At 34.6% G+C, this 27,840-nt stretch overlaps 2 protein-coding genes across 8 annotated transcripts in view; both read right to left on the bottom strand.

The window, feature by feature from the left end:
* Nucleotides 1-6,847, bottom strand: part of LOC138716371 (zinc finger protein 768) — a 29,947-nt gene extending 23,100 nt beyond the window's left edge. The window contains exons 1-3 of one of the 2 annotated variants that reach the window (XM_069849394.1): nucleotides 6,525-6,847; nucleotides 6,257-6,391; nucleotides 5,113-5,441 (exon numbers count right to left, since the gene is read on the bottom strand). In XM_069849394.1, the coding sequence (XP_069705495.1) occupies nucleotides 5,113-5,441; nucleotides 6,257-6,391; nucleotides 6,525-6,662 (602 nt within the window). In that variant the 5' untranslated portion in view covers nucleotides 6,663-6,847. Of the gene's footprint in view, nucleotides 1-5,112; nucleotides 5,442-5,602; nucleotides 5,905-6,256; nucleotides 6,392-6,524 lie in introns of those variants that run through there. The other variant, XM_069849395.1, reaches the window with a different exon arrangement.
* A 15,550-nt stretch (nucleotides 6,848-22,397) lies between these two features.
* LOC138716370 (sialin-like) overlaps nucleotides 22,398-27,840 on the bottom strand; it is a 211,494-nt gene continuing 206,051 nt past the window's right edge. For all 6 annotated transcript variants that reach the window (XM_069849389.1, XM_069849388.1, XM_069849391.1 and 3 more), the window contains one exon: nucleotides 22,398-26,284. In XM_069849389.1, coding sequence (XP_069705490.1) covers nucleotides 26,075-26,284 — 210 coding nt within the window. In that variant the 3' untranslated portion in view covers nucleotides 22,398-26,074. The remainder of the gene's footprint in view (nucleotides 26,285-27,840) is intronic.

Genomic DNA, 27,840 nt, shown 5'->3' with positions numbered 1-27,840 from the left:
AATCTTCATCTTACGATGTTTGGATGACGTATATACGTCCGTTGATGTGACATATTAATGAATTAAATACTATTATAGTCACAATCATGCCATGGTATGAAAGTCGCCAGTATGAAAGGATAATTCCGAGCCTTTGGCGTGAGACGAACTCGATAGCTCAGTGGTAGAGCGCCTGACTGGAGAACAGGAAGTCGCAGGTTCGATTCCCGCTCAAGGTTGTGAAATTTTTCTTTCATACCATGGCATGATTGTGACTATAATAGTATTTAATTCATTAATATGTCACATCAACGGACGTATATACGTCATCCAAACATCGTAAGATGAAGATTACATTTGTAAAGTTTCTTTCCACCCATAAGCAGTGCTGACTAAGATCAGACGCTATGGACAGTACTCTATAACAGAGTCGCCAGTATGAAAGGATAATTCCGAGCCTTTGGCGTGAGACGAACTCGATAGCTCAGCGGTAGAGCGCCTGACCGGAGAACAGGAAGTCGCAGGTTCGATTCCCGCTCGAGGTTGTGAAATTTTTCTTTCATACCATGGCATGATTGTGACTATAATAGCATTTAATTCATTAATATGTCACATCAACGGACGTATATACGTCATCCAAACATGGTAAGATGAAATACTTCGTTATTATTGTTATTAAATGCAAGTGGTATTATGTACATAAACAGGAATACTATTCCACTATTTATCACAGACTTATAGACACAGGTATACAAATAGATTTAAACACACAGTACCGGAGCGTGCGGGGAGAGACTGCAGCGTGAATACTGTTGACTGGCAAATTGCTCTCCGTACAATGTGAAGCTAGCATGATCGCTATACACCTAACTTGTATTCAAAGTAACCAAATGCTAAACTCATAATGAAAGACCAGAAATGGTTATATAACTATATTAAAGAATTTGACTTCAATATCACATGAAGCAAAATAAAATTGTATGTTCATGTGGTTGATAAGGATTGCGAACTTAGACTGCATAATAAAGCAAAATTTTCCCTTAATCAAAGAGGTGTGCGAACTTCCTACAGAAATTTTCTAAGGCATCATGCAATACAGAATGTGTGTCAGTTCAAATCCACATGGGCAAGGAATTTTCTCATGAAATTTCGGTCAGTTTATGGGATCACTGCACACCCAGCATCATGATGAATTTGGGGAACTACAATAGGTACAGAAATCCAGTTACCAAAACCAGATACCGGTATACCTGGGAAGGGGGGGGGGGATAATTGTGCTAATCACACAATACCTCCAGTCTCTTTGGATGATGGTTCACTTCTGCTGAGACATGTGGATGTGACACCAACAGTAGGGTAGTCGGATGTGGCCCTTCATGGGCTGTCATACCACAGAAAACCAGTTTAATCCAACTTTGCTTAACCAAAATGGTGAAGTAAAAATGTATATCATACTTTTTGAACAACAGCATACACTTTTTTCTTAAAAAAAAAAAATGCTACCCAAAATATAACTTTGTCTTATGTTCTGATGGTCTGCCAATAGATACCATGGACGCGCTTCCAAACAGGGGCAGCGGCATTTCCCCTGAGGTTAGAGTCCAGTTTAGGTGTGTATGTATTAATCGAAAATTAGGGGCTAGAAAATATTGAGAATAGGATGCATGTTTATATGACTTTTTTTTTTTACATTAATACACACACACACCTAAACTGGGCTCTAACCTTAGGGGAAATGCCGCTGCCCCTGTTCAGAAGTGTGCCCCATACCATTGGGCTGCTTTCCACGCCCTCAGTTCACTTAGTTTGTATTCAGTAGCAGCCAGTAGAATCCGTTAAGTTAATGTTATTCTTTGTTCGCAAACCTTTCCTACCCCTCTACCCCAAGAATTGACAAACCAATTTCAGCTGAATGAGAGGTGACAACTGATTCCACATGTACTCATTACTATGATGCTGTAGGTGTTACAAAGTTGTTAGTCCAGTATCAAAAATAGTACTCATGGGTTATATTATTCGAAAAAACATGTTATCCGAAATGACTTTGCCCCCTTTAATTCAAATAAATAGTGTTTTACTGTGTGTATATACGAACTGGATCCTTGATACTTTTGATTCCTCAATCAAGATCAAAGTTATCTACTTTTTTTTCTTTAGTTTTTACAGATTTTCTCTTTTTTCTTTCTTTATTTCATGGTTAAACTTCCACAATATCAAAGTGGATCATGTGTTACATCATCCACTTGTCCTGAGTTTTACAGAAATTGATCTTTTCAGCATTCAGAAATATTCTATAACAGTAAGTTGTAAAATAATAATCACCTCTAGTAAACAAAAAATTTCAATAACCCCAGAGAAATTCCTGGGGAAATAAGACATATTCTAAAAGGTTTAGTATTGCCACCATCCACCAGAACGATACCAGGCAGGTATGACATGTCAATGAACTCCAGCTATCCAACTAAAACTAGCAAGGTCTGGTACTCCTTACCAATTTTTTAAACAAGACATGACTTGATGCCTCATATGATAATTATTTGCTTTAGCCTATGGCGCATTTCCTCGACAAAATTTATTCATAGCCTAACTCCTTGATTCAACTAGGGGTCTGGTCAAGATACTATGCATACATGGTATGTAGGCCTATATCTGTTTTAAAGCTCCGATACTCGAATCAACAACTTTAAATGTGAGAGTAACTGTTTGTTGGAGAATTACTTTGTTCTGGTATATATTTACTTTAGCTGACAGCGCATTTCCTTGACAAAATTTATTTAGAACTCCTTTAATTAACTGGGGGAATATCAACAAACTACTATGATTGAGCGGAAAGCAATAATTTTCATTTCATCTAGTTAATTAGTAGCCACTTAAGAACTCAAGGTATGTATTCTTGGGCAGATTTCAGTGCGCAGTATAACTGAAAGTGGGGCAACTAGGTTGGAGTGTTTGTTTTGATGTTCCTCATATGATGTATAAATGATAAAGTCTCTCATTTTGCCTTGTGCTATCATGGAAGCGGGTACATCACATGGAGTTACATTATGTTACTGTTACAGAAGCGTAGGTGTAGATTTCAGAACTATTTGTACTGTTTTTGAAAATTCTGAAGAAAATTAAATTCTGGTTTATTTAACTATGGTCGCAACTACAGAGGTTATATCAGGGTTGCTGGTGTGCCGGAATTTTGTCCTGCAGGAGTTCTTTTACATGCCAGTAAATCTACTGACATGAGCCTGACGCATTTCAACACACTTAAATGTCATCGACCTCAGCCAGGATCGAACCCGCAACCCCGAGCACAGAAGGCCAGCGCTATACCAACTACGCTACTGAGGACGACAAATTCTGAAGAATTATTTAGGTCCAGCTCATCATGGAGTTCTGTCTAAAACATGTAAATGTCCGAATTCTGATGGAATAATTTGGTAAAATTGGAATTCTAAGTTATTTCATTGTTGTAAACTTGTTAGTGTGAGAAAACACAAGAGGAGTGAATGTGGTTTTTGTGCACACTAAAGTGGGTATCTAGCAGAATTTATCGTAATTATTTACTTCAACAGCACTGTGTATTTCACGTAATTGGTACATATATATAGACCTATTAGTAGTAGTGTCTGATCATGAGATCATGTTGGATGGTATTTTATCCTCTGTCGGCATATATTTTGGTAAATATTGCGAGTTAAAGATGAGGGGATAGCTAAGTGATAGGAGACTGAGGACTATCACAAGATTAGGGATGATTGGATGAAATAATTTGGTGCCGCTAAAGTAAACAAATACCGAATTTATGTTTAAGATGGTCCTTCCTCATCATAGAGATCAACTGCACTATTTCTTCTGTGCTATCGAAAATTTGCTCCCTTCACGTCAAATGTAGCAGATAAATGGTTCTTTGTAAATTTAAAAAAATAGTGTTTTCCGCTCATTTTTAGTACTTTGTACGTACTCTCCAAGTGTATGAAGGAGTTCTGAATAAATTTGATCGAAAAAACACACCATCAGCTAAAGTAAGTATTTACAAGAACAAAGTAATTCTCAAATAGTTACAACAACTTTAAATGTGAGAGTATCAAGTATCGAAGCTTTAAAATGGGTACACACACATGTATGCATAGTAGCTATCTTGACCAGACTCACAGTTAAATCAAGGAGTTCTGAATAAATTTTGTCGAGAAAATGAACTTATCACAGCAGCTGGAATAGTTTCTGTGAAATTACTTAAAAAACAATTAGTGCTCATGCTCCTACTAGAACAGTGGAACACTTTATCACTATCAGTTTTCTTTACTGTAACTTCTGTGTGTATGACATTCAAGTATTACATTTCAGTATCACAATAAACCAATGGTCTCTCATCAAAAACCAATTAAAAATATCCTTGTGTAAACTAGCCACAATAAATATTAAAATTAAGAGACCATTTTTTTTAATTACTTACATTTTATTACACATGCTTTCCAGTACCAGTCATAAAATTAAAGACTCATTTCATTTTATGTGTAACTTCTATGCATATGAACCAACAAAAATTACTGAAATCTATAGGAATACCGACAGTAATAATTATAAAAACATTTATCGAGTAAATTAAAATACATAGCCTATGCAATTATTTTAATTCAAAATGTAATATAGAATTTTCAAAATAAAAAATTAGAATCCATGAAAAATTATAACACTACCTTAACCAAAACGGTGTGAAAAAGTAGTTTCAAAATGTTGGTGATATTCAGTGATGTAGTAAAAAGCTACACCTGCAGATAGCATTCCAAAGGAAACAAATTTAACAAGTTGCAACTACAAAGTGTTCAGCCATGATACTAATGTTTATCTATTAATTATAAGCTCAAATTGAAATCAGAGATCCAGAAATCCTTCACCATATAGGCCTAGGCTACGTTAAAGGTAGAGAATTTAAGGTATCGAATTTAAATGATGTCGACCTATAAGACGTGTATTTATGCAGTTACACATTACAGAACAGAAAATACTACTGGAAGGCGTCTGTACTACATTGTCAAATAATATACAATTCAAAAGAACTCAATGTCAAGTATCTATTACCCAAGTTACTACAGACGATCCTAAAGCAATAACAGAAGGTGTACCTTTAGTTTGTCTACTTACCATGTCCCCAACGCCCTAAGTACCCTTACTCCATCATCAAAGCCCATTCCATCATCAGGAATAACAAATGTGGACTCTGGATTCGGTTTACTTCCGTAATGATCTGTCAAAGGTTGAGAGACATGTGGCACCTTTAGCGTTGTTGGATATTCGACTACCCGTCCTCCCATTATGTTTTGACAATCGTTTGTATCTTTATTGTGTCCCCTGTCAAGTTTATCATCTTCGCTTTTACACTGCAATGCAGCCGCTTGAGCCATGTGTTGCTGCATGGCTTCTGTATATGCCAATTTCTGAGCATCACTCATTTTCTCCAATTTCACTCCCACCTTTAAAGAAAATGCAATATGTAAAGCTAGGTATCTGGTTCATGAATAATAACTAATCTAAACATAAACGAAAATGTCCTTCAATGGCGTAACCATGAAGGTCAAAACTTACTCGCCGGTTCATTTGTCAAAAGTCGATTAAATACTGCACTAATTCTTACCAGATATGTATTTGAAATTGCGACAGCAGGCCGATATATTTAATTGTTTTAGATTACATTGAAAACACTATTAGTCTTATTCATACGCCATGTTAAAACACATTCATTACAAACGCCGAAATCAGACGAAGTACAAAGAAAATTGCAAATGAGGTAGGAACCAACTTCTCTCTACAGTCGCGGGATCAATACATTTATGTTCGACTACTTCGCTATCGACTCATATACTAAAGAATCGATAGCTGCAACATAAACAGTTGCATTATAAACAGTCACCGCAGAAAATTGGAGTTCAATTTATTTACAGTGACGTAAACATCAACAGAAAAGTATAAGCTTTAATGCACTTATTGCTACAAGTTTTAAATAAAGAAACAGATAATGGCGGAATCTCACACCGTATCGATAGTAGTAAAATGAATTTAAACCTAACCCCTACATTATAAACTATTCAACACTTTTTCGTTAACAGGTGTATAGTTAATAGTTATGAAATACATGTACTTTCACTTTAATATTATGCCTTTATAATGCAAATTAAAATACAGTAAATACTGTAAAATGTGAATTGGAGGTCGATTACGACACACGAACACTTATCGATATATAAGTACACTCAGTTTCACATTGAAATAAACGTCTGAAAACAATTACCTGTGTTCCATTTGTTACGTGATTTTTAAGAAGCGTTTCAGAATTCAAGCAACTAAGCCGAAATTCGTAAAACATATCAAGCTTATAAGCACAGCGATGACATATTTTCTTTGGTAATGAGTCATCTTTTGATATCTGAAATAACCACAAAATTATATTTATAAAACACTATAATGAAATCTATCACAACATTAATTTACCAATGAGAGATGACCCATGCTAGCTCCTTGCAACCCCACCAGGATCTATCTGAATATTTATCACTCACGATAATTGGAAGGCACGTTCGTATCTTAAACAATAATTGCCGCTGTTCTCCTTCTTTGTCAAAAATATGCATTCGCATGCCACTCTTCACTGTACACAGACGACAAATTTCGGTAGTACTGTAGTCATCTGTCATCATGAAATGTAAATAAATGAGCAATAACAGTAGCTGTTAGGGTATTTATACGCAGAAGTGATTGCGTTTCAAGACTGAATGAAACAAATACTTTAAAATGCATAAACACAAGCCTAATAATTCCATGCACTACAATATTTAATAGATGTTAATTCCAGGTTCTCCTGGCAGCCATATTGGGATCCGATGCCTCCACTTCCACTTCCTCTTGCCATTGTACTGACATGTCTGCTCTTACCAATCACGTCATTCATTTTTCCCGCCATTGTAGTATGATTGCTACTAATCCTACAGACTATAAAACAGAAATAACTTGACAAATTTTACACCGACACTAACATGAGTGTTGCAACGCCAAAATAATAACTCTCAATTATATCATATATTGCAATAAGACATGTACTTACTTGACGACAGATTTTCTTAAAAAATTTGGAAGAAAAAAAAAGCGTACCGGTACTTCAGTATATTTTCAGTATGATACACTTCCTATAACTTATGTCTGGAAAACGTAATCACTTTGCATTCAGCTATATTTATTTCTCAATATCGAACTTTAAACTTGTTTTTTTCAATACCCGTCTTCAGACCGTAATTGGTAAGGAATAGAGCTGTGGTTCCCAACCAGAGTTCCGCGACCCCTTGCTAGAGCTTTCGAGAAAGTAATTTTATCAGATGGTTATCAGTATCACTTACAAGATAGCCACCAGTGTAACTCAGTCGGCTAAGGCGCTTCCCTGCCGATCCGGAGTTGCGCTCGGGCGCGGGTTCGCTTCCCACTTGGGCTGATTACCTGGTTGGGTTTTTTCCGAGGTTTTTCCCAACCCTAAGGCGAATGTCAGGTAATCTATGGCGAATCCTCGGTCTCATCTCGCCAAATACCATCTCGCTATCACCACTTCCATCGACGCAAAATAACTGAGTAGTTGATACAGCGTCGTTAAATAATCAAGTAAAATAAAAATAAAAACTTACAAGATTTGAATCTTTGCAACGATAAGGAAACACTATATGCGCAATTTATTTTCTTCTTATTTAAAGCCCTTAAAATTATCAGCTCGCTGCCAAGAAAAAAATGGATGTCAGATATTTTAATTTCGAGATCAGCTTCTCATTTTCTCCAGAGAAAACAATAAAATACCTTTCTGCAATTTTCTTTAAGATGAATCCTGGTTCGTGGTACTTTCATACTTGGCAGAGATTATCATCAAGGGCGAAATTTAGTGATGGGTAGAATCGAATAATTTGTTCTCGAATAATATTAAGAATCGAATAATTTATTCGAATAAAAGTTCTCGAATACTTTTATCATTCAAATTAAGATTTGAATACTCACCAGCTGGTTCTCGCTTCTCGGTTCTCTTACAGTATCCAACATTCAGTATGACAGCGATAATGGTAGCAGTGACCTGTGACAGCAGTGTATTATGCAAGCACATAAGTTTATATATTTTTTATTATAATCATATGCTGTAGCTATCTGCAGCTTTCGATAAAGATATTTTACGTATTTCTGCGTTCCGTAATTAGACGAGAGAAATAAAGAGAGAGGCGAGAGAGAGAGAGGGAGAGAGAGACAATCTGGAGCAAGTCTTTATTGCACGCAACTACTGCGAGGTTAGTCGAATGTAGCCTATACAATTGATGAGCAATCTGGGTTCTCGAGAACTTCCTTATCTATACTGTTTCTTTCTCATCTCATTCTTCACTTCTTGCAGCATCTTCCACCTGAGCAAAGTATTCGAATACTTGCTCAAATTCGAGGTACCATTATATCTCGAGAACTTACAGGAATCGAATAATTAGTATTTTTTGTATTCCAATACTCCCATCACTAGAAAAATTGCGAACTCGGATATTTTAACTTTGAAATGAGCTTCTCATTTTCTCCGGAGAACACAATAAAATGCCTTCCTTCAATTTCCTTCAAGATGAATTCTAGTTCATGAAACTTTCATACCTTACGGAGAATTCGGAGATTTTATTAAAATCTAAATGTGCTGAACACCAACATGCAAGGAAAATAGTTTGACATCCTACACAGACAAACTTTTAGCTTTAAAAAACAACTTCGTGAAAAAAAAAAAAAAAAAAAGTAATTGGAAAGGTAGAGTTAAAACGTTTCACCACTTATTTCAGCTCCAGACTCAAACAAATGACACAGGTAAAAATATAATGCAACTGATTTAAAACCATTTGGAATCTCTAACTTAAGATTGACAAATATTTCTCTTTTTGTCATCAGATATATACTATTAAAGCAGTTCAGTAAATTTAATCAGCCTGCAAGAAGAGAGAGAGAGAATAATGAATTAAATACTATTATAGTCACAATCATGCCATGGTATGAAAGAATAGTTTAAATGAAATATGATCGCAAATTAAAAATTAATTTAGTGAACAGTATTGCTATATGTTTTGCTGCTATTTCCTAGAAAGATGTAAACATAATATTCCAGTTCTTCACATCGTACTTTTGTCAACACAAGTTTTCACGTTTCATTACGTTAAACAAATAAAATCATTGGGTTTCAAGCCACGAGTGAACCAAAAATTTTAAGTAAAACGTTACATCGAGAAGTTGAATGTTGAAGTTTTTTTTTTAATTTTTAATTTTTTTTTTTTCGGTCTATGTGAACCCTTCTCTACCTCCTCCATTCGTTTTTGGTAGTTTCCTTGCTTTTGTGCAACAATTAGTCTCGGCATCATGGATCTGCAAGATAAAGCTTCATAAAATATATTTCTAAAAATTAAGTTTTTTCATTCTTAATCTATTTTATTTCTGCACGTTTTTAGGCACAGTTAGAGCTTTCTAAAAAGTATTTATCCGTTAGCGTATGTTGGGTGGTTTACAAAATGTTTATAAAATGTTTTAGATGGTGAAAGCGTGAAAATCACAGGTAATTTTGATATGGCAGCCCTTTTGGTAGTTTTCAAGACTTTTTTTTCAAGTATGTACGCATATTCCTTACCTTCCAAACAATGCATCGTTCACTGCTTCAGTCGAAGTATACGAGAAACACTGTGAAGAAAGATAGGTAACGCAAAAGTCTGACACTGTGAGTGCCGAGGTGGCCCCTCTATGTGTACCGAAATGCAAGACGTTTTACGTCAAAATGAAATAGACTTTTGTGTGTCGAAGAATTTCGTGTTTGCTTGTCGAAGTTGCGGCTAAAGGCTGGGCGCACACTTATCTAGCAAAACAATTTTAAAACAGAAATGTTTTTTGCTGAAACCAAAAACAATTTTGTTTTGCTAAAAAGCACTTTACTTAGCAACGTTTTCGTTCCATATTTTAAAGTTTTTGCTTTTTCAGAAAACACTGAAGTCGTGGGAGACAAGAAGCAGAAACAGAAATCAGTCTTGCAAAAGTAGTGGAGGATGAAGCAGTTGCAGTGCTATGGCGTTGGATGGAAATTCCTTGTGCAGAAGACCCAGACAAACGTTTGGGGGTGCATCAATAAATGAAAAAGAAAGTAAAGAAAACACTTTGGATAACTTAATTAACTATGGAGTCGGGATAACAAATTCTGTATATTACAAAAATATGTATAAATATATTTGATTCAAATGCGATTAGTAACAAATGAACATGACGAAACGTGCTGAAAAAAAGTGTGGGAAAACAGCTTGTAAAGTCTGCATGGAATTCAAATTCAAGTGTGCAGTCATTTAAATGCTTCCAAGCACCGCAGAGAAGTGAAACCTGCTCAAAATATAAATAAGAAACTGCTGATTCATAAAAAAAAGAAGAAAAATGCGATTTTTTTACTGAAAATGGCCAACATTTCACCCGTCTGCCCCCTTAATAGAAGATCTACACTGATTTACAATGCTTCAAATATCTGGCATTCATTGCTATGCCAACATAATTACGGTATGTCTATTATTTTCTGTTGCTCGGTAACCATCTGTGTATGAAATGATTTTGCAAAGAAAATACTGCTTATCGCAGAATATGGTGGAACAAATAATTATTGTTTAATATTCAAAGAAGAATCATGTGTGAGCAATTGATCCCACCTTAATTTAAGGAAGACAGAAGCCATTTCATTAACATTGTAAATTTAATCTATTGCTTCAGTGATCTGTTGAATTTCATTTGATTTCATTTTTTTGCAGGTACGTTACATAATGTTGGTATAAAATATAATCACAATTTGTCCGCTGTCTGGATTGATGGACCTTCAATAATAATTTCGTAGTATCCAGAGATTAACTGTTATGATTTCCACACTTTGATCTCTGTTGAGACACAACTTTACATTATCATCGCTTTTCTGCAGCTGGAATAAGACTAAGTTGAATGTGCTTTATTTTTTTAATATTTGCTATATAAGTTAATTGAAACTTTGGTTATTGTTTCGATTGATAATTGAATTATTTAGGATTATTTGCAGTTGATAAATTCATTCATATTTATAAAACTTAATTTTTATTAGTGTGGTAGAAGAACTATGTAAAATTTCGATTAAAACTCAAAATTGATTTCTATGATAATCTACATTTACTGCGTGTGTTACGTTGAAGATAGAGCGAAAGGAAAATGAAAAGGGAAATTTGGATAGAGGAAAGGAGAAAAAAAAGAGGAAGAGCTTATAACGAAAGATAAAGAAATGTAAGAAGAGTGAAAGACACAAAAAGAAAGAAAGATATGAAGTAAGAAATAACTAACGAATGCAAGCAACAAAGGAAGAAAAAAGAAAGAAAAATAGTAATATTATTAGGAGCTACTGTAAAAAAATTAGACAATAAATACCATTAGAATTAGAATACAGTTAAATTAACAGTCAATACTCATCTTATTTTTTAAAATATGCAGTAAGCTTGTATAAATACAAGAAGACTTTAGAAAACCGGAAAGAAAGAAATAAAAGGGGAAAAGGTAGAAAAGAGGCATAGTAAAAATAAATATGGATACATACACAATAAAAAGAAATACGGAAAGATAAAAGAACAAATTATATGTTCTAGAAAACATAGGAACAAAGAAACAAAATAATTTTATAGAAAACATAGGAACAAAGAAACAAAAGTTGTTGAAGATGTGTCAATATAAGAATTATTATCTAACGTACTGGGTATTAAATGTATTTGAAAAATTAAATATCAATGAATGGAAAATTACTATTCAAACTTTATTAGTGCAAAATGAACGGAAGTGAAGGAAGAAAAATATAACTGAGAATGCAAGAAATGTCAATCGAAATTTGATAAGGTTTCATGATTGCAATGATATACAATGATTATGCATGAGGAATTACATAATTACATTACATTAACATCCTAATGGAAACTTTTGTCAACTCAGATAAAGAGATCTGACTGAAATGAAAAATATGAAGATGCTATTGATACTGTTTCCTGTGAAAGATCCTAATGGCAATTAATTGAAAATAAATAAATGAATATGAAATGAATGCCAATGCCCACGTGGTAGGGAGGTTGGGATGGGCAGGGCGGAACTCGACATGCAGCCACCTCCTCGTGGTGAGTTCTGAGTTGTTTCAGTTCATATTGGATGAAACAAGCAAAGAGCTGCATCTTTTAATGTGAATATTACGTTAATTTTATTTACCTGTCACATTGGATCAAATCCTACTTAGCATTAAGATTTTTTAACATTTTTTTTTACTGGGTTATTTTACGACGCTGTATCAACATCTAGGTTTTTTAACATTTAATGTGTTACAAAATGAGTGTACGAAGGTGAGACATACTTTCTAGTCTATGTCTTACGCTTTTCACGATAATTCAATTTTTTTGTAGTGTTGCGGTTAATATTAACATTTTGCATATTAATTTCTTAAACTATTATTCCAAAGGAGTACATATATTAAATCATGTAATACCAGGAACCTTCAAGAGCAGATGGTTTACTAGAACAGTATTGCTTGTTAAAATGACTTTATGAATTAACTGAATAATATAAAGAAAAACGGAAAAGATAGATGGTCTTTTTATTAAGACTCAGAAATAATAAGATGAGGAAATTCTGACATTAGTAGAAACATACTGTAAAGAAGATAACGTTGTTAATTATCTGGTGGGTTTAACTGCTTTGCTAAGAATGGGAACCTTATTATACAGGGTGATTCACCGACACTTACCGAGCTTATTTCTGAAGACATTCTGAGCAAAAAAAGTCATATAAACATGTGTCCTAATCTCAATATTTTCAGAGTTACAGTCCACACCTGTGGAGTAACGGTCAGCACGTCTGGCCGCGAAAGCAGGTGGCCCAGGTTCGAATCCTGGTAGGGGCAAGTTACCTGGTTGAGATTTTCTTCCGGGGTTTTCCCTCAACCCAATAGGAGCAAATGCTGGGTAACTTTCGGTGCTGGACCCCAAACTCATTTCGCCGGTATTATCACCTTCATTTCATTCAGATGCTAAATAACCTGAGATGTTGATACAGCATTGTAAAATAACCCAATAAAAAAAATAAATTCAGAATTACACTAATTTGAAGTTGTTTGTAAAATACGACTGTTCTTCAGTTTTAAGGGTAAAAAAATATTATAGATAAAGAATGAACTATTCAGGAGTATCATTTCTTTAATTAACTAGTATTCTGAAGCAAAACATGTGTTGTGAATTCCATAGTTGCTTCGTACAGATTTTTTTTTTCGATTTTTAACTACAAAATTATATTTTTCTTACGCATTTATCACAACAATAAAATTGTTACAAATCACGCCACTCTTATAAATTCTTCAAGAATGTACATTAGGATGCATAATTAAACTGTAAAGACTAAAGTTCCCAAAGTCGTATGATTTGTAGCAATTTTTGTGATAAGTGTGTAAGAATAATGTAATTTTTATTAAAAAAAATTGAAAAACAAAATCTGTATAAAGCAATTAACAACACATTTTTAGCTTCAGAACACTAGCCAATTAAAGAAATGCTGCTTTTGAATAGTTCATTCTCTATTTGTAATATTCTTTTACCCTTAAAACTAAAGTAAAAAAGTAATTTACAAATAACTTCAAATTAGTGTACAGTAACTCTGAAAATACTGAGATTAGGACAAATGTTTATATGACTTTTTTGCTCAGAATGTCTCCGGAAATAAGCTCCGTAAATGGCGGTAAATTCTCATGAATCACCCTGTATAACTGATTCGTAGACAGCAGTCTCACTGAAGAAATTGTGGAATGTTATATAGATTTTTAAGACATTGTGGAATTAAAAGAAAAAAAAAAAAGAGAGAGAAAAAGAAGGGAGATATAATATTACCATTTAACTTACTGTCTTAATATTTCAGACATCCTCCTCTTGTTATTCTTCATTAGGGCCCCTTGAAAGTGATCTTCAAGCACTTAAGAGGTATAAAGGTGCTTATTGGGCTGGACATGGGACATCCCTATGCATCGAGAGGTATAAAGGAACGTGTAATGTGGTGGATAGTGGGACCGGCTTAGTCTGGCAGCACAGTCCAATAAGCTTCTGTAAGTTGCAGTGCATAGGGATGCGTTTTTCACAGATGTGTATAATACGTATGGGTCGTCATATCCACTTCAGGCAACCAGGAACCTGTGGAGTTTCGGTGCCTTAGTACAGAACTATGAGTTATCTAGAACTCGTCACCACTGCCATCTACCAATCTTTTGAAAAACCCGCAAGGAACTCTGTCACGCAAAAATAGGAGATGCTATTTTTTTTTTTTCGAAAAAGAGGAATTGTGGAGATTATTAGTGAAATGACAAGGTTAAAACGAGAATCACATCTCAATAAAATATGGGAATAAAATTGAGACTAAACTTCTCTGTATGATTAAAACTGAATTTAAATCACTAATGCAAATACATAACAAAATGTTAGTCTACAAAAGCTCAAGTACATATATTAGCTGCACTCATCTTTCCACCAAAGGGCCTGAGGGTCGATCCTAGGTAAATCCCGAGAGATTTGTGGCAGGAGAATTTGTCCTGGTGCAAGTCAGTTCGCCTTCTTCTACTGTTCTCATTCCACTATAGTCATTATCTTAACAAAATTGAAGTTATTTGAATCCAAAATCCTTACTCAGTAAAAATGCATGTAGGATATGATCTCGATATTTAGTACCGGTACTACGAGAACGTGTATATATTTTCAAAATACCAGATCAAAACCAGCTATCCCGCAATCCAGTGTTCGACTCACCAGTAAGCTGGAGCAGCACGGATGGGCATTCAGTTTCATTGTGGTAGGCATAAATTATTAGTTAAAAGTTACCTAATGAATGAAGTTGAAAACTGAAGTAGATCTTCCCTTTCATCAAAGAAGCTGTTGAAAATGATGTCCAGCATTCCTTTTTTTTAAGTTGGTTATTTAACGATGCTGTATCAACTACTAGGTTATTTAGCGCCAATGAGATTGGTGATTGCGAGATGAGACCGAGGATTCGCCATAGATTACCTGGCATTCACCTTACGGTTGGAGAAAACCTCTGAAAAAAACCAACCAGGTAATCAGCCCAAGCGGGGATCGAACCTATGCCCGAGCGCAGGCAAGCTCCTTAACTGACTGAGCCACGCCGGTGGCTCCAGCATTCTCGATACAAACGTTGCATCATGTTAAATTCCGAGACACTCATATCTCCACTTCTGAAATTTCAGATACAGTATCACTGGTCTGATTTTATTCTTCAGGGCATATAGCTTTTCATCCTAAGTCAACATTTCAAAAAATGGCTGCAGTATGTTTTGCACATATCGTTCTGAGTTAACAGTATCAGAAAAGAAAATAGGATCAATAATTCTGCGTGCAGTAAAGTCACACCAAACACCGACTTTTTGATCGTGAAGAGAAGTTTCATGCACTACATGAGAATTGTCAGTGTCCCAACATCTTGAATTCTGAGAATTCACATACTCACTAAAACGGAAATAAGCTTCGTCCATCATAATTAAAAGAGAAGGATTGACAATACCATCAAGGACAGATTGCAGCATTCATCAACAGAAATTTATGCAGGCAGCTGGATCCCGTTGTGTTAACTGATGAATCATTGACACTTTGTAAGAATGAAAGTATCATTTTCAGTCCCCATAATGCCAATCTTTGTGAAATACCACATTCCTGCGCCAATCAGCGTGAAGATTTCCTCGGGTTGGTTTCAATTCTTGCTTGAATATCTGCAAGCTTCTCCTCTGTTAATACCCTCTTCTGTGGTTCTCTCTTTTTGTTTAAAATAGACCCTGTTTCTCGCCATTTTCTGAATAACTTGGTTATGTACTGTCTCCACTCGTCAAGTAAACACTTTGTACACTTTCTGCTGTCCATGCACTCCATTCCCACTACTCGAGAATTTTAGGCCTACCATAATGAAACTGAACGCCCATCCACGATGCTACAGCTTACCAGTGAGTCGAGCAATGGATTGCAGACAATCTGATCCCTGACATCCCCTGCATAGTGCGGTAACTTTTCGCTGCCTCTCTCTGTACATTACACAGATTTTAAACTTGAATATTGAGGTAACTCCGAAAGAAAAGAATGCACAGTATTTCTACTTCTATGAAGACAGTGTTTTTATTGCATGATACAGTATACTTTCAAGATGTTTATAGTACTTAGCCAATCTTATTAACACTAAGTACTACACCAATAGTTGATAAAATATACTATTTTATATACATATAAAATCATATATATATACTTTCTCTTCATAAAGACAATGGCATGTGAAAACTGTAGTACATTAGGAAAATGACTTACATTTTATAAATAGTGTCAAGTTGACACTAGAAATTCATTTTAATAACTCAAAGAATTCAGTGTCATGGCTAGGATCAGATTTCCGGAAAAAAAGTTCAATGTCTGGTTTGAGACTCATTACTTCGAAGAACAAACATCTCTAGCTGGGGGCTATTTAAGGCATTATCTGTATATGTCAAGTATTAATATAGAACAGTAACATATACAAGTGTGGTTCTATGGTGGTCATATTATGGTTCTGGTACCACTATTCTGCACGTCAATATTATTGTATTCTTACCTGGAATATGAACTCATAAACAGGACACTGTTTACACATCGTGCTTTGATAAAAACAGAACACAGTGTATGACGTTGTAACTAATAATGTATCTCTGTGCCCATAACCTCTAGTGAAGAACACATGGTGCACCGTTAACTTAGGGTTTGTCAACCAATAAAATATGAAAAAGGTATTCTCATAATATTAAAGTAACTACCGGTACCTTAAGAAGTAACATTATGAAATGTATTTGAATAAACAAATGAAATTTAATAGAAAAGTAGGTTACCGGTACACGTTCAAACATGATGTAATGTATGAATTTTTTCTGCTTTCAAAAAACACTAAGCTATGGACCTTTATAAAAACACGGAATGTACGAAACATGGAGTGCTATGAAACTAAACATGAGTTTCATATTGGAGCGAAAACATTTTACAATATGCAAGACAGTGATTTGACGAAGTTTGAATTGTTATTTTGTAACAAGATACTACCTACTTTGGTCAATTTTTCACTACAATCTTTTCTTTAATCATATACAATATGTTATTGAGTGATTAAACTGTATTCATATTACACTGAAATTTTAAATGTATTCGCAGTTACGCTCCACTGCATATCATTAAGTTTCTGAAGACTGTGAATAAAAAAATAAAATATTAATAAAGACTTCTTAGAAAGAAATTAAACATAAATACTGTACAAATCTAAAACGATATTTATGAGATAGTGCATGTACCATAACACATTAATCTTTTCGTTTCAAAAACACTAGCGTTTATCCACATTCAAGGTGCGAATTGAATGCTTTCTCCAGGGGAGAAGAGAGAGAAAGAGGGACATGAGAATTAAAAAAATTCAGTACTTATTATTCGTTTTTGTCCATGCAGTTTTGCCCATCGGTAAAACTGTATAAAAAGAACGAGGTCTGTGGCAGCCTTTAAAATTAAAATTTAAATTACAACTGCTGAATAGCAGGTTTTCCAACTCTTTGTCGATAAATATACTGTTAACAATAATATTATCAGTGTTGAACGACTCATTGTTATTAGTTATTATGATCAACTTATATTAAAGAAACGAAAATCGTTGTTATATAATGCATTAGTAATATATAAAATACGGAAACAATAAACCTGAAGGAGATAAGTATTGTCCCTGGCAAGAACAAATTAATATCATTTCAGCATGGGACACCCAATTCTCTGGGTGAGGTGGGGGGAAACAATCTTCTGCATTCCCCCCATCAATTCGCACCATATCCTTATTTATTAATGCTAACTAAGTGTAATTAACTTTATTTATATTAATACAATGAAGACAAAAGGGTCAAACTAGTGAACTTTGTGTATGATACCCAATATGTAGAAATGTAACATTTACCAGCGTAAAATTAACATCAAAAATGTTTACACAAAAACTAAAATATTACCTGCGATATTTACCATTTACTATGATAAGTACCGTAAGAAAGATAAATTTGTTTTGGATATACAAGATTAATATACTGCTTTTTACTGCTCTGTGCTCAAGTACCTATAGGCCTTTAATTGACTACAACTCAATTGCACTGCTTAGACTGTGATATTCATAATCTCTGGAGCCATACATGGGACAGAAAAGATTTTACTTTATCTTTCCTTCACACAATTAATTTTCAATCTAACATGTTCATAGAATGATGTTATATTGTAATATTAATAAAAAAAATTTTAATACCTTTCAAAAACAAACTAGATAGGTACGGTAGGTACCTATATAAATATTAATGTAAGCCTAAGTGCATAAAACAACTCCCTTACTTTAAATTTATTAAGAAATGAGAAGTGAAACATAATTAATTGGTCATTATGAAATAAATACTATGTAACAGAATAATATAAGTATAACGTCGAAACAAAATTAAGAAAATAATACTCAGAAATAAATTAAAAATAAATCATAAAAGTAATTAAAGTTTCCAGCTCAGAGCCGAATTATGATTTTTCTATATTGCCTATTTCAATACCGGTACTCATATTAGAATAATTTATTATATGCACTACAAAGGTATGCAACTAAAATTTTTAATTATTTGTAAATATTACCCCTATTATAAATAACATACAGTGTTACTATTAATGATCTTTCAAATTACAAACTTGAATAACTATCATTAGGAGACACTTAGAAACATGATATTGGTATCAATGGAAAGAGAAATTCAAATATTTTTTGTTATCCATTCGGTTAAATCACATGTGCTACTCTTAAACCAGCAAAAATTAGAAAACATGAAATTGGTATCAACAGAAACAGAAACTCCAACACTTTAAAAATTTTTTCACTGGAAAACATAAAACAGAAAGAGAAATATTTGGTTCACAACCGTAAGTAAGTCACAGGTGCTCAATGTGAGCACCTTGTGTCACACGACACACATCACGTCTGTAGTAAATTTCCTGCCATACACATTGTAGCATTGGACCATCCACCAGTGCAATGGCCTCTGTGATGCGGACATGAAGATCCTCATTGGTAGGTGGTAATGGTGGCTGATACACTTGTTGTTTTATAAAACCACACAGAAAAAAAAAATCACAAGGAGTGGGGTCGGGGGAACGTGGAGGCCAATGCAAACATTCTAAATCTTCACGACCAACACGTCCAATCCATCTCCTTGGAAGTCGTGTATTCAGTTCGTTTCTGACATCTAAGTGGTAATGGGGTGGTGCCCCATCCTGCTGAAAAATGAGACCTTCCATGTACTGTTCCAGTTGTGGATGAAGCCATAACTGTAACATGTCTAGGTACGAATTACCTGTGACTGTTCCTCGACAAAAAAGAAAGGGTCATACACCTTTTCATGGCTTATAGCACAAAATACGTTCACTTTGGGAGAGTCGCGTACATGTTCCACATAACTTTTAGAATTTTCCAAAGCCCATATCCTGACATTGTGTTTGTGCACTTTTCCTGACAGATGGAAAGTGGCTTCGTCACTAAACACCAATGATTCGATGAAACCTTCAGTTTCCATTCTGATTTGCATCTCCTCACAGATAGACTATCGCTTGGCTTTGTCGTCTGGTTTCAGAGCCTGCAACAATTGCAAACGGTATGGATGGAACTTCAAACATTTCCGTAAAATCTTCCACACAGTTTGTTGGGGGATGTTTAATTCTCTACTGGCTTTTACAGTGGATTTCTGTGGACTTCGTGTGAAACTCTGTCTCACACGCTCCACATTACTGATGGATGGCCGGTTGACTTCCGCTTACAGATGCATCCCCTCGTTTTGAAGTCAGCATACCTCTTACGGACACTGGGCCCACTGGGTGGATCAACAACAAATTTTCTTCTAAAATTGCGTTGTACAGTGACAACAGACTGGGATATGTGAAAATCTAGCACACAAAATGCCCTCCTGTCTTCGTTTGCATCCATCTTTCTGATATATCGTCTCCTACCAACGAAATTAATAAATATGCGACAGGTTCACCAACATAACAAAAAATATTTGAGTTACTCTTTCCATTGATACCAATATCATGTTTCTAAGTGTCTCCTAACGATAGTTATTCAAGTTTATAATAAAAAAGATAATTTTTAGTAACGCTGTATAAATTAGGTGTTTCACATACCAGTAGAGGATTCTGTATAAAAAAAAATGTTTTAAACTTTATGCAACAATATAGAGAAAGTTCTACTATTTGTACTAAACTAACTCATAGATAACTTTCTCATTTTTGTTGCATTTTAACACAACCTGAACAATTTAAATTAATAGTTAAAGAATCTGAAGTTAGGATAGTTACTCAAAACATAATTTATAATTAAATTATAAAATTATCATATTTTATTGGAATAAGTCCAGAAGGGAGCATCAGAAACACTCCTCACTAATATTATAATATTCCTCTTCACATTTTCATCTGTAATTAAGGCTACCAATAGTTCTATACCCTCAGATTTCTCGTAAAAATAAAATACATTATTTTAACTCGCGTAATTCTATATCTCAAATATTTTGCAACACTCGTTTGCCTAAAAGACTTCAACAGTCTCTTTGATTAGTGCCCAGTACGCAGCGAATTCAAGACCTAAATAGAGTTCAGAAAGAAATCATGTTAAAAACATAATTAACCCTTATTTATTTTCACATCATGAAAAGAAAACTGAATAGTAGAGTCCAAAAAAAGTGTGAAACAATTCCGAAAAACTTAAGAAACAAAACAAAAAAAAAGATACTAAAGTAAAGTTCTGCAAGACAATGGTGGTTCCTATACTTACATATGGAGCAAAAACTTGGACCTTAACAAAGACCAATAAACGTAAGACTGAATCTGCAGAAATGCGTTTTATGAGATCTCCCTATGAGAGAAGAGAAGAAGTAATCAGAAACGACATACCATACAAATATTTAACCTAAACGAAAAATTAGAACAAATGAAAAACAACTGGTCACAGCATCTGGAAGGAATGAAAGACAATCGGATTCCAAAAATAATGTTAAACTATAAACTAATAGGACGAAGAAACGTAGGAAGGCCGAGACTTTGATGGATAGCTCAGGACTAGGACCACAAATTTCTATGGGGAGTGGTACGGGCCGACCATGCCGTGATGTTGACGATTATTTTCACATCCTAATGCATGTTTCAGAAGAAATACAAATTAAATCCAGGTTACTGTACACAGACTCAATTTGGGTTAATAAAATAAATTGGTTTGCAACAAAGGCATTTACTAAACTACATACCAGTACCAGAAGTATTAGAAGATTGTCCACAGGACAGCATATCCATTTCTTCAGTATTTTCTCCTTTCCTGTTGTGCTCTTTTCTTGGGGACGGCTGTTGCAGCGTGACAGCCAAGATTTAACATACTTGTCAAGATAGAAGTTGATCAAAGCAGACCCAACAACTCTAATAAGAAGCCGGTTCCTCATGGGATGATTTCAGTGGAGAGACAATGAAGTTGAGTTGGGAAAAGCAGTAGTGTATATTGTGGGCTATCAAAGCTATCACCGAAGCCCACGTCCAAATGAAGAGTAAGGGAAAACCAAATTAGTTATAATTTATAACGTTATATAAATTTTTCATCTGAAACTACTTTATAAATTTCTCGCGCATGTTCAGTTCCAAGAAGAAGGCTTTGGATGATCATACTGCGGCTCTCTCAACAAAAAGGATTCATGCAGCAGGGGTGGAGAGAGCAGGGAATAGTTACGTTAAGGCTTCGGTTTCTTGAATCGCGACCTCAACCCGACTGCCCCTGAAGCTCTTCTGAACCACTCTGAATATACGGAACAATTGTGGACAGTGACATTACAGAGAAATCTGAAATAATTATGTGAAAATATATATTTTTCAAATTTTCAGCGAAAGTGCACAATGAAGAATGAGCAATAATGTATTTTAATTATTCCGTAACAAAGATATCCGACACATTGTGTGGATGTGCCTGTAAATATAATATTCACATAATTCATTACTTCATACAGGTTGTAACCATCCTCAAACCAAGCAGAAGCCCCCCCTCCCCCCCCCCGTCTATTTAAGTTGAATTCAACACCAACATAACTAACATTCTGTTGATAAATTCAGAACTAAAAATTTATTTCTTAGCAGTTTTGTTTTTGCTGCCTTGTTTAAATTTCATCAACTTCTCGCCATTTTTTTTCCAAGTGTACTATAGAGCTTAGTGATAATATAAATCACACTTTCAATTTTCGTTAAAATAAAAAAAAAATAAAAAAGTTATCAATCATAATTAAGTACAAACAATTTACGATATAAGTAGAAAATTTAATCTTCTCTTAGAGTAATATACATGGTCTATCAAAAAGTTGTAACAATTCACATTACTCCAAAATTTGGGTTTAATGTAAGTTGTACAAAAATATTAAAACAAAACTTCTTTTAAAGTAACTTAGCTCTAGCTCTGAAAATAATTCTGCTAAGACCATGGAATCTACTACATTAGTGACATATATTTTAAGTGTAGAATTTAAAAATAAACTTCCTATATTCTTTTAAGTGTTTCATTCAATTTACATACACATAAACATGACAATTCTCACTGTAAACCCAGATATGGCTTGAGATCAAGAAATTATGAAAATTAACGATCTGTACAGAATGCTTTGATATTAACATTTATACACACACTGGTAAATTGTTTCCATTCCTTACCTTTTGTTTCAAAGTTTTATCTTTAAGAACATAAAAACTCATAATTAACTCCACATTCAATTAATATACTTATAAATGATAAACAGGATTTATGTTTATAACGTAACACTGTACCAGATTATATGTTGTCAAATCTTAACACAATTTTTGTCAGGAACTAATAATATAAATTAGAAAAAATGTTCAATGATCATCACATGAAAAAAAAAAATTAATGACCAGTCCTAACGCTTTCTGTGATATTGTATAGATCAGATCTTACTAAAGAGATATTGAAAACAGATTGTGGAAAAAGTTAAGTGAAGGAGGACCATACACAGCTGCTTTTAGAGGATAAGAGAGCTAACCAGACTTTGTCCAAACACTTTCAAACATTTAAAAATTACAAAAGAATCAAGGAAATTAAAATTAGTGTTACTATTTTACACGTCAAGCTTCAATAATTTTAATAGTAATATATCATAAATAAGAGTAAATTATTTCTTTTTGTACAGAGAGGAATGATATTTGAAATTGCCGAACTATCTCTTCTTGTGTATCGTTCTTGGTCGGGAAAGATAATTCCAATGTTGGCAATCTGTCTATTTATCAAGACACTATAATATGGTGAACAGCACTGTTTTATATACGAACAGTTTCTTTCAATTTTAATTTTGCAGTATAAATGAAAATTTGAAAATAACTTTACAATCCTGTGCAAGTGCCAATTTCAACTGGACTGACTCCCAGTCCAATTAGATAAGTTAATATGTGAAAATGTAGTTTCAGTTACAAGAGAGGATAAAAAAATGTATTTGGGAAGTAGCTCTGTAGTAGATCTTTGTGCTACATTTATGATATATTAGGTCTTCAAGAAGTCTTGATTTGTGCATTTAAGAAACTGGCACCACCACTGTTATAGTGCACAGATTACAATATTTGTGGAGTTAATAACCATTTCTAAGTGTATATAGTTCTGATATTCCCATACATTTGGAAGTTGTAATATTTATCACGTAACTTCCGAGAATGATCGAAATATATTCACGTTACATAAGATCCAATTGCACTTCAAGAATATTTCTAAGTACTAACAAAACATAGTGTTTCTTCAAAATGCTCAGCCTTTGCATCGACAAAATGCATAGGAATATACCTGAGATAGTCTTCACATTCCTCTACCATAATACTATACTGATTTATATTCACTTGTACTATAAACAGAAGTGAAATTTCGATCACTACATACTTTAACAACATGGTATTATACCATTATATCTAGGCTTGATATCACAATTGTATGAAGCACCAAACACGAGACTAATCTCATACTCTTACACTAGAATTGAGAGCTCAAGTTTCATTCATGTCTTAGGTATGAAGATACTATCATACACTAAAACACTCCATTTTTAAAAGGGAAAACATTCTAACAGTTCAGCACTTCTTATCACTTCACGCTATTCCAGTATTAAGAGATATTAATGAATCTTTTAACAAAAGGAATGTATTTATTAGGGACATATAATCATGAGAATTACATATAAATATTCCAGAGGAGCCTACAGATTTACACTTCGATCTCTGTTTATCAAGAGCAAAAGCTACCGACAGACCTGCTGCCCCACAGATGCACAAATACAATGTGCGAGCTAAATGCTATAGTTTACTGAACATTATGGAAAGGATTGCTTTCCTCCAGTGCAACAGTCATGGCTGACCAATCTTGTACACAATCAACAATTTTAACAATTGAAATCTCGAGCAATTTTTCACTCTCAAAGTTTTGACAAGTCGGACTGAAAATGAGGCATCCAAACTGGTTTTCAGCATTACATCAAACAGTGAAATAAATTTCAGACAGTGCTCACGATTTGAATTATCAATATAAACCTATTGTTAACAGTAAACTGGAAAGAGAGAAAAAATGACGATTGGTGTATGAATAAAAAAAAAAGTTTGTAGTCAGCATACTCCATGAAAGAAGAAAGGAAAGCTGCAAGGACAATAAAAGCAAGTGCCTGCAGAAAAGAGAATTACTTTACCTCCTGTTACACGGTAATGAACTGGAAGAACTTTTACAATCCTTAAATACCGGTAATCTTTTACAGTGCCGTGTAAGAAATATAGAACACAAGAAGGAAGACTTCGAATCTTTCTGGAACTTGTGTGTACATCTTCTCCAGGAAAGAATCACTCTGTATCAATTTTGGGTTCAAAATTGTATTAGGATATGAAGTGACGATTACTAAAACATCTTTATGTACATCTTGTACTTCGAGCATTGTTGTTTTAATCCTCTCAAGTTGATACGAAGTATATAAATAAGTGCATGTCGAATTCTACAGTTATAATAATATTAATATTAATAGAAAAAATGATGTCTACTGAATATAATTTGAAAATGAAAAAGTTGATTCTAACACTTAAATCAGTTTTTCTATTTTATACTCTTCAAGTAAGAATACTTATATCTCTTTTCCACAGGAAATCCTGTTGATCTGGCTGTATGACAAGCATATACGTAGGCCTACAAAATGGAAACTGTAATACTATTTGTTTTAGTGAAGCAGACATGAATAATTTCAAGGGAAAAATTTTTCCAGGGCCGGGTATCGATCATGGGACCCTTTGTTTTGCGCACGAATGCTCTACCGACTGAGCTACTCCCGACACCATCCCAATTTTTCCCTTTATATCCACACAACTCAAGTGGGCTGATAAGGCACCAGAAACCCAATTTTGAGTGCACACACAGAGTTGGGTTTCTGGCACCTTGACAGCCTACTTGAATTGTGTGGATATAAAGGAAAAAAAGATTGGAACGGTGTCAGGTGTAGTTCCTGGGTAGCTCAGTCGGTAGAGCATTCGTGCACTAAGGATCGATACTCAGCCCCAGAACAATTTTTCCTTTGAAATTATTCAACCTTTTAAGTAGTTTGAATGTAAAGAGAACAGCTATTAACAAACAAATGAGTAACACTGTGTAGCCTACTTACGAAAAACAGTACCTACATAATATGTAAAGAAACTAAAGTGATTTGAGAATAAATTAAGACACGAAACAACAATATAGTACAGTACCTGTATCGATCATGTCATGTTCACTGTTGTAGCTTCTCTTTAAGTCAAAGTGTTACCTACGTTAAGGCACTTCTTTCTATCCTTATAGCTTTCCCCACCTCTTGGACCAAGCATTAAAAATCTAATCACTCTCCTTTCTACAACAATACAGTTCAAGCAGATCCTCCACGGGCAATGTAGTATTGGCTAACAATATAGGCCTGCAGTCAGCCCTCAGCTGCATCGCTGTTATTCTTGCATATTTCTCCGTTCTGTTTACAAGGCTGTAGTGGTTGAAGTGATTCAACGGGAAATGTCCGATTGGGATAGTTCCAGGCCTGTATATCTGCTGTTCCAAATACTTGGAAGAAGATGTATGTGCCGCAACTCACAGCTGCTGCCAGCCAGAATACTTGCTGCCAGTTTTCCAGTGTTTGCTGTGGAAATAAGTAACACTATGACTATTGCATCATTGTCAGTGGCGGCTCGTGAACTTGTGGATTGGGAGAGCTGCAGTAGATTTCGGTACATAAAAATTTCACTTCTTGATACCATTACTAATAAGTATAGGACAAAAATAAATGCACTACATATCGAAAAACCAAAACTTCCTGACTTAGTTGGGAGATGTCTGTGGAACCATTTGCTAATCCCTAAGAAAAACTAATACCATCGATTTCAGTCTGAATTTCAGATCGGCAGACACTCAACTTACAATCTACCAGTTCATTCTGAATTGTCTTAGAATAACCTTAAACAGTGACATGTTCCAAATGATTTTTGAGAGGCTCGTTTAGATTACTCACGAATTGTAGCAACCCACGAAACACATCAGGGTTCTTCGAATCGTTTTTTTCATCATGTCCCCTAAGGGGAAGTTCATATTGGCTACAAAATTTGATACAATCAATTTTTTTTTAATAATTTCACGATTTTTTATCACTTCTTGATTATGTTTGAGAATGTTTGTTCTGTTCGTTTCACTTAATTGCACAGCAGTATGAGTTGCGTAACATAGCCAATGAAACAACATTTTTCAGGTGAGACTGCGAAGATTCGTGCATTTTGCTTTTTAGGGGCAAATGTCCTAAATCTGTCACACCACTCCTAGTCCATGCAGTATCACCACCGAAGAGGAGGCAAGGAAAACAAAATACAGATTTTTTTTTGTTCACATCCACGTAACCACAAATGCTTAGCGTAAATTTCATTGTTATACTTCCTTACATATATGCACTATTTCGGCTGGATGAAGCTTAAGTAAGATTTAAGTCGGATAACGGACGAACCTTTTAATTTTACTTCATTACATCAATATTCTCCGCAAGGGAAAAATAAAATTAATATTCTGTAATTCACACACACTCATGCTTGCACATTTGCACTGGTTAAGTTACGGTATTAAGACGTCACACCAAAGCAACACTCAGATATACTGATGGTCAACAATTTTCTAAAACTGGAAAAGAAGTCTCTTTCGTATTTTACGTGCTATATCAAAAGGATTCTACTCGTGCAATCATTTTGAGTTAAGGCAAATATTAGCTTCTGCTGGAGGCTGGATATATACGTAATAATAAGGTAAAAGAGAATATTAATTTCGTTATATTAACTCAATAAGATTCTACAACAATAAGTATGTGAAAAGAAAATAAAAATTTTGTCATTAAGTTTCAAGGGAACAGAGAATCCACTTGACGCAGCATTACAATAGTGGTGTGGGAGGAGAGAAAAGATCCCTTGTTGCCTGGCTCTGCAACCACTGCAGCGAAATATGGGTTTTAAACAACGGCAGTTTCCCTCTGCCTCACCTCCCTTCACCTCTCTACCCCCTTACCAAGCAAGACACACTCTCTATGAGCTGACCACCCTGCAGATCCCAGGACGGCTTTGAATGCAGTGTCAATTCCAATACAGTCGACGCGCAAAAAGATTATGCATAAGATAATAGTACATATTCCCGGTCAGATGAAATATAAAGCAATTTACCAAT

The sequence above is a fragment of the Periplaneta americana genome, chromosome 16 (assembly GCF_040183065.1).
Source record: "Periplaneta americana isolate PAMFEO1 chromosome 16, P.americana_PAMFEO1_priV1, whole genome shotgun sequence".
In the NCBI taxonomy this organism is placed as follows: domain Eukaryota; kingdom Metazoa; phylum Arthropoda; class Insecta; order Blattodea; family Blattidae; genus Periplaneta; species Periplaneta americana.
This window is presented reverse-complemented; position numbering and strand designations above follow the sequence as displayed.